At 46.5% G+C, this 8,468-nt stretch overlaps 1 protein-coding gene across 1 annotated transcript; it reads right to left on the bottom strand.

The window, feature by feature from the left end:
* Positions 1-3,844: 3,844 nt before the first annotated feature.
* Positions 3,845-5,482, bottom strand: Hddc3 (HD domain containing 3). The gene is made up of 4 exons (XM_026388147.2): positions 5,359-5,482; positions 4,995-5,050; positions 4,644-4,884; positions 3,845-4,332 (listed from the first exon to the last, which is right to left on the bottom strand). The coding sequence occupies exons 1-4, from the start codon at positions 5,468-5,470 to the stop codon at positions 4,202-4,204; spliced, it is 540 nt and encodes a 179-aa protein (XP_026243932.1). The 5' UTR covers positions 5,471-5,482; the 3' UTR covers positions 3,845-4,201.
* Positions 5,483-8,468: the final 2,986 nt, after the last annotated feature.

Raw genomic sequence — 8,468 nt, forward strand, 5'->3', positions numbered from 1 at the left:
GTACCAGGCTAGAATTTGCATTTTGAATAAGCATCCAGTTGATTCTTGTGAGCACAAGATTTGTAAATGGGCCTACTGTTTTTAAATTTTTTAGTTGTAAGTGGGATACAATATGTTTCATTTTTATGTGGTGCTGAGGATTGAACCCAGTGCCTCACACATGGTAGGTGAGCGCTCTACCACTACCACAACCCCAGCCCTGGGCCTACTGTTTTAAAGCAAGCAACAACCCTTAATCATGGAGCTCCAGCACTGAGGCTTATGGTTTTAATCAAACCTAGAACCAGAAGTAACTTCACCCAGAAGTAAGATTTGATTGCTTTCTGCAACCTTCATCTACTTAGAACCACACATTTCTTTTGAAGAGGAAAGAGTTGTATGTCTAGTTGGAAGCATGGAAAGAAAGGCAGGCACAGGCAAAGAGCTGGGTCTTTCCATGCAGAAAGAACCAGGCCCAGTGTTCAGATGTGGCTTGCGTAGGGCATGATTGTAACCTTGAACACCTGTGCAGATAACATCTTTAGCCAGAACTTGACCTGCCTGATGTGATTGTGGTCAGCAAAAGGAAATAGCACTCTAGAGTAGTAGGAATGAGATCCTCCAAGATAAAGATCTCCCAACAAAATCTTTGTTCTTGCTGGGAAGGATGGTGCATGCCTGTGATCCCAGTGACTCAGGAGGCTGAGGCAGAAGGATTGCAAGTTCAAAGCCAGCTTCAGCAACTTAGGGAGACCCTGTATCAAAACATAAAAAGGGCTGGGGATGAGGCTTAGTGGGTAAACATCCTTGGTTTCAATTCCTGGTACCAAAAACATAAAACTTTGTTCTTCCCTAACAAAAATGTGTGCAAAGGACATTCAGGGGGCAAGTTTCAGTAAGAGATGACAGATCCCTTGAAGCATAACTCAACTTAGGTCAGTGGGAAAAAAATCCAGATCATAATTGCCAGGACCAATAGGGCAATATAAAGTGTTCATCCAGACTGGCTAATGACTTTGGACCTCCCAAGTAGAGAATAAACCTGAACTAAACATGAACTCCATATAATTAAAGTAGCCTTAGCACTGGACGCCACAGCTGGGGGTGAGGATTCCTAGTTATCTAGAATGTAACAAGGATTGAAGATTTGACAACAGGGTAGAGGACTTGAGAAGGTCCCCCAGAAGAAAGATTTCCTTGTAAGAATGTAGTGCTATGATTTTAATGTGTGTCCCTCCAAAATTCATGTTGAAACAATCTCCAGTGCAACAATATGAAGAGGTGGGGCCTTGGGAAATTATTAGGTCTTAAGGGCTTCTTCCTGGTGAATAAGATAAAGGATCTTGTAAAAGGCCTCATGCCCTACCCATACCAAAAAAAAAAACCTGGGGGTGCAGATGTACTTTAGTGGTAAAGCTCCAATCATTTATAGAACACACACAAAAAAATAAACTTAAGATGAAAAAAATTCTGAAGCTGGATGGTAGTGATGGTTATACAACAATGTGAATATACATATTTTTTTCCTTTTTGTGTCTGGTACTGGGGATTAAACTCATGGGTGCTCTACCACTGAGCTACATCCCTAGCCCTTTTTTTTGAGACAGGGTCTTGCTAAGTTGCACAGAGACTGGCTTCAAACTTGAGATCCTCCTGTCTTGGCCTCCTAAGGCACTTGGAATACAGATGTGCATCACCATCCTGGCACAATGTGAATCTACTTAATTCCACCTACTGTGCACTTAAAAATGGCTAAGATGGTAATTTTTCTTACATTTTTACCGTAATTTAAAATTCTTTTAAGAGCTGGGGGTGTAGCTCAGTGATAAAGTGTGTGCTTAGCATGCAGGAGTCCCTGGGTTTGATCCACTGCACCAAAAGAAAACCCCAAACAAAAGAAAACCTTTTTGCCTGGTGCAGTGGTGAATGCCTATAATCCCAGCTACTCTGGAGACTGAGATGGGAGGATCTTGAGCCCATGAGTTCAAGGCCAGCCTGGGTAACACAGCCAGACACCTCTTTAAAAAGAATTTTTTTTTTCTGATGTCTATAAAAACATATGAAGTAACTTTTAAAAATGTTACCTTGTGCCTGGCCTGGTAGTGCTCACCTGTAAACCCAGTGTCTTGGGAGACTGAGACTGGGGGATCACTAGTTCAAAGCCAGTTCAAAGCCAGCCTCAGCACTGGCGAGGTGCTTAGCAACTCGGTGAGACCCTGTCTCTAAATAAAATACAAAATAGGGCTGGGGATATGGCTCAGTGGTTGAGTGCCCCAGAGTTCAATCCCTGATACAAAAAAAAAAAAAAAAAAAAGTTACCTTGTGACAGTCTTCATCTTGGCATTCTAAAGGTACAGAGGGAATCAGTTTATTAAACGTCCTAAAACTTTAAAAATTTTAACTTCAAATCACTTAAAAACTGCAGGCTTATGGTTTTATTGGAGTATTAGAGCTACACATAATAGGTTCATTTTGACATAATCACATGTGTGGAATAGAAGTTGACCCATTTCAGTCCCTAGTACATTTCCCTTCTTTACTCCATTTCACCCCATCTATTTATTGTTTTTATAAATTGACACTTTACACATAAAGATAGACTTCACTGCGGCACAGTCACACAGCACAATCTGGTCAACCTCATTCCACTGTTCCTCCCCACTCATCTCCCATTTTCATGGTGCCTCCCCTCTCCATTTTCCTGTTTATTTACTCTAGCTTCTGCATATGAGAAAACATTAGACCTTGACTGATTTATTCCACTTAGCATTTTCTCCAGTTCCATCCACATATCAGCAAATGTCACAATCTCATTCTTTATAGCTGAGTAAAACTCCATTATGTATATATTTCACCTTTTCTTTATCCACCTGTGATAGGCATGTGGGCTGATTCCCTAATTTGGTTATTGTGAACTGCGTGCAAACTTATGTTAATATTTTAAGTGTAAGGAAGTTAAAAAAAAATCTTGCAATTGCGCTTCCGCAAATTTTTTTTTTTTGGGGGGGGGTATTGGGGACTGAGCCACTGAACTACACCCCCAGCCAGGGTATCGCTTAGTTGCCCAGACCGGCCTTGAATTTTGAGATCTTCCTGCTTCACAGCCTAAGGAGTCGCTGGGATTACAGGGGTGGGCCACTGTGCCCGACGCAAAACTGATTTTTAAATTAAAACCAAAATGTACCATACCCTGGTCTGCTTTAAGAGGATCACGCTGAACGTCAATCAAAACCTGGGAGTTTTATTTCAAGGTCAGCTTTTTTGTTGCCCTTCATCTACTTTTTTCGAGGAACCCTATACTGACTGGTACCTTCATTTGGATAAATAACCACCGTGGTCCTAGGTGAAACAGTCCCAAGTTTGACTGTTTTCCAAGCCATCTAAAAAACACCCCAGCTGCTTAGCACTGATCAGCCAACCAACAACAGATTCGCTCACCGGAACTGCCTCCCCAAGGCCACTTCCGGGGCGTCCGGAAGTTCCTGTTGCTTATCAACCGCGGGAACACCCGATTTCTTAGAGCGATTCATAGGTGGACTGCCCATCAGCTGGCGGTCTAGGGTGGAGAATAGAAGTTCCCCCACTGGCCTTCTCCTGTTGGGTCTTCGGCCTATCAGTGCCCAGGCAGGATTTCCAGTAAGCGCTGGTATTACTTTCTAGTTATTTTAATGAAGACCCTTTCTCGTAATCTGACCCTGATAATGACACAGCCCAGCTGTGAGAAGGAAGCCAGGCTCCAGGGGTTGAAGCCCTCAATCTGAAGGAGCTGACACCGGGGACACATTTCTGGAAAACCTGCATTGTGGAGGACAAGCCTACAACATATCGGTGTCTACTGAGGAGGCTGGGGAAGGAGGAGAGCAACTTAAAACTTTACCCGACTTTCTTTATTTTCCATGATGACATCTAAACCAGTGTTTATACAAGCACAGGTCTCTAAGGGGCTAGAGATCCCACCATGCAAAATAGTAAACAGACCCAGGACTTAGGAGAAGGCAGTGACTGGGTTAGAAATGGAGGGAGTACATCTGCTTCCCACATTCCAGGCTCAGTTTAGTTGGTGGGAAACCTTCAGAGTAAGAAAAAGCAAGTATTTTTAACCTTCAATATCTGGGCTGAGTGAAGCATGGAGGGAGATCAGGAGGCACTGAAAAACTTAAGTATGAATCCGGTCTGGCATGGGAGGGCTGGAGTCAGTACTACCCATGGCTGCCAGCACTGCTCAGAGTGTCAGCCCACGCTCCTTGAACAGCTGTTTTAGAGCCTCTTCCAGTTGTTGGTTTGTTCCCTGAAGCCCCTTCACCACCTGTGCTGCCCATTCGAAGTATTCCTGGACGCGATGTTCTGACCATCCTGCATAAGAGTGGACAGAAAACCTGCTAGTGTGGTGCCAAGGACAACATTGCCTTTTGCCTACTGATTGGAGGGCTTGGTACAGGGCCATGAGATGAATTCCTGACGGAATGATTTGTCTTGAAAACTTCCTCTTGGCCCAGCTATTGCATTTTCACCTTATGAAAGAAGACTATTCTAGTAGGATTAGTTTGGGGAATTGAGAATGCCTAGACCTCCCCGCCCCCCCCCCCCCCACTGATATGACTAACTTGTGATTTTTAAAGGGGGACATCTCTTCATATTCCCTCAGAACCAGTGGGGAAACATACCCTCAGGGGTGCAGCGATTCAGGTCCCTCAGATTGTACAGCTTGTCTGCCAGTTTCACCAGTTTGGCCCCTGGGCTGCTGTGAGGTGCCTGCTCCACCTGTTGCCGCTTTCTCTCCAGCTTGGGCAGAGTCTTGTCATCTGTTACCTCCTCCACCAAGCGCCGCACCTGTGCCCCAAAGTGCATCTCCACCTCATCCAGGGTGGTGTCTGTGTCTTCCACTGTGTCATGAAGCAGGGCCGCCTGGGGACAGGCTCCCTTTCAGTCCTGTGATGTCAACCAAGGGGTGCCCATTGCTGAAAGGGACCTCTGATCCCCACCCTGACCTCCTGGCAGAGAGGGGGTAAAGTTACCTGTAAGACCACAATGTCAGTGATTCCCGCCTCATGGGTCAGGATACGAGCCACACCTGGCAGGGCAAAGCAGGAATTAGGATCGGAGACAGCCTCACTGTTTTGGATTTTGGAGAGGCAGATGTAGCCCTTCACTAGCTGAGTGACCTTGAGCGAGTCCCTTATTCTCTTGGGGTGTTCACCGAACCAAGGGAATAATCATGCCTGCTGCCCCGGGTTGTTGTGAGGCTTAAATCATACCGCACAAACAGTGTCTGACACAAAGCTTGGGACAAAGTAGGTGCTCAATGAGGTGCACGCCCTTCACAGTACCCACCCCCACCCCCAGGCGCCGCTAGGGGTGCTCCCTGATCGACGCGCCCACCGATGGGGTGGTTGATGTAGGGGGTCCCTTCTGGATCCTTCCGACGCTGCTGTTTATGCTTCCGAGCCGCGAAGTCTGCAGCCTCCAGCAGCTGCGCTGCTTCAGAGCCCATCGCGCGGATGGCGCTGGGGACTGTGGGAGTTGGATTGAAGCGTTTACAGCGCCTCCTTGCGCCTCGGAGGCCCAGGGATTGGAGAGGCTCTGATTCTAATAAGCTGCCACAGACTGGTTCCTCTTGGAACCGAAATTATGGCACAGAGAAAGACTGGTATGGAGAGCTTCATTCAGCATCACAGTCCTTATTCAGGGTGCTTCAGTGAGGGTTCAAGAAGGACAACAGTCTTGGGCTGGTTTGTAACTCAGTGGTAGAGCGCTTCCCTAGCACGTGTGAGGCACTGGGTTCCATCCTCAGCGGCACATAAAAATAAAGAAAGAAAATAAAGAAAAACATAGTCTGGCTCTTTGGGAGCCCATAATCTGTGGAGAGAGGTGGGAGGGCAAACTGGAAATAAGGCAGTGGCCTCACAGTGTGCTGAGTCCAGTACTCTAAGGCATAGGAGACTATACAGGGTCCATAGAGAAGGAACAATTCAACTAGTCTCAGAGTCAGAGACAGGTTCTACCAAGAGTTAAAGGCAATCTTTAACCTGTAAGTGCTCTGAAACATTTTCAAAGGGCTCCATAAAGTTTTCCCTGAGGATGTAGGTCCTGTTACTATGGGCAACCAGCTCCACCTTTGGGCCTAAGAGACCCTAGGGCCTGACCTTCTGGAAAATTGGATCCTAAACTGGGAGCCCTGCCTAAATGTTTCAAATTTAGACTTCCAGTCAGCAGTGGTGTTTCCACAGGACTGTTTTTTTTTTTTTTTTTTTTTTTTTTTTTTCAGTGCTCAGGTAAAATTTGAGTTGCTTTCTTGTTCCATCGGGCCCCTGCTTTGGTCTCTAGGTAACTGCTGTGAGCCCTTGGGGTGCTGAGTCTTGTCCCTAATGTTTTTGGAGCATGATGTTGTGATAACACTTAATTAACTCTGCTGGCTGGTGGCTTGGGTCTTCTGGAGAAATTCCCTGTCTTAGGGAATTACCTGGCAGCTATGAGGTATGAGGGGTCATAGAGACCTGGAGATGCCCCAGCTGGCTTTCCTGTGAGTTGGAATTGGCCCGTTGCTAAGTATACTCCAATCAAACAGGTATTTTTTGTGTTTTGGCTGGTAACTGGGGGAGATGAGGCTCAGGAGGAAAGTTAATGAAGAGACTCACCCTTGGTTTTCAGCTAGATTTGGTGGTTGCCACGTTGCGGTGGTTAGGGAGGGAAGCTCCATAAGCTGAAAACAGAGGTCCTGAAATGGAACCGTCTGAATTCCCAGGGCTTCCACTGCAGCCTCGAAGTTGAAGAGTAGGTAGATAGCGATATATTTGTCTCTAAATACTTGTCTATTTTTCAGGCCAATGGCTTATCTTTGGTCTCATCCTTTAGTCCCTCCTCTATTCCTCTGAGCCTTTTCCCCTTTTGCTCAGAAAACCTTAGGTAGTTTAAAAGTACAGGCCTTTTTCCAGCAGGAGATAAAAACTGAGTGGCTTTCATCTCTCTAGAAGCCTGTAGTAGAAGAGCTTCAGGTTTGTGTTAATGGTGCCTAAGGGTGTTGGTGCTTTTGTATGTATGTATGTATGTATTTATTTTTTCAGTACTAGGGATTGAACTCAGGGACTCACTCATGCTAGACAAGTGCTCTATCACTGAGCTATATCCCCAGGCCTTTCTTTCTGTTGGTTTTAAATTTTGAGATAGGGGCTTGCTAAGTTGCCCAAGTTGACCTTGAATTTCCTATCCTCCTTGCCTCAACCTCCCAAGTAACTGGGATTATAGGCATGTGTCCACTTATGGTCCCAAGCCAATGCCTTTTTAAAATTTTTATGGTACTGAGGATTGAACCCAGGGCCTTGTTTATGCTAGGCAAGCACTCTACCTCTGAGCTACATCTCCATCCCTTTGATTTTTAATTCCTTGTTTTCTGCAGTCATGGCTTAGATAGAAAGATGATGGGGTTCCTAGAATCAAGGCTGAGGTGGAGGTGACTTCTCATGGGCTTCCAAAAAAGGAGGCCAGGCCCCTTGATGACAGGCCTGTCAGTGGGGCTGCTACTGCTCTTCAGTTGGATGACCTTTGCCCAACCCACATCTCTCTCAGGTACAGCACTCTTTCATCCCCTGCAGGTGGTATGAGCTATTTGGGGAGTTGGTGAGGAGGGGAAGAAGGGACCTTCTGTTTTGATAGAGGATGATCCCTTTTACTTTCTGGGAATTGTGGAATGGGGTTTGGACAGACTCCTCCTTCTTGTCTCCAGACCCCTTGTCTGTCTCTTCAGCACTGGCTTACCATTCCAACTTGTGCCAGACCACCCAGGATGCTGATGGCCGCCACTACCCTGGTTTCTTCTGTCCCCGGCTCTCTGATACACCCGAGGAAGCCTACTGCTGTCACCTGCAGGCTGCAGGGGGCTACTGCTGTACCCGGGATGAATTTGAGGCCCTATACCAAGTCAACCTGTCTGCTCTTCCTCCGCCACCCATCCTTAGGTGAGAACTCCAGCCCCAGAGCCTTTGGAACAGGGTGTTCCAGTGTCTGGGAGTTTGTTCCTTAAATTCTGGGGTGGGAGACTTGTGACTTGCAGACCAGTAGAGGGCCAGATGGCAAACCGAAAATCACGTAAATCATAATTACAAACAACTGTGAAGGAAATGTTTAGGGGGTGGTGAAAGCGGGCAACCGGAAGCCATTAGCTTGTGCTGTGAAGTGGAGGGGGCTGGGGGCAATGTGTAAGCGGAAAGGATGTGTGCTCTAATCCGTGTGTTACACACATTGTAGTAGAAGGTTTTAATTCTGAATCTGCCCATGGGTGGCTTTAGGGTATCTGTGAACTCCAAAATGTTATTTTGCAAAATATGTGTGTGTGCAAATTTATTCAGGGAGAGGCGTCTGCGCTTTCTCCGGACTCGCAGGGGTCTGTAACACATGGTTGCCACTATCCTGATAGTCTCCCTTCTCCCACAGGGGCCCGGGTGCTTTCCTAGCCCTGGGCCTCTACAGCCTACTGATCGTGGCCCTGATGACCG

This window comes from Urocitellus parryii, chromosome 6 (genome assembly GCF_045843805.1).
Source record: "Urocitellus parryii isolate mUroPar1 chromosome 6, mUroPar1.hap1, whole genome shotgun sequence".
Taxonomy (NCBI): Eukaryota; Metazoa; Chordata; class Mammalia; order Rodentia; family Sciuridae; genus Urocitellus; species Urocitellus parryii.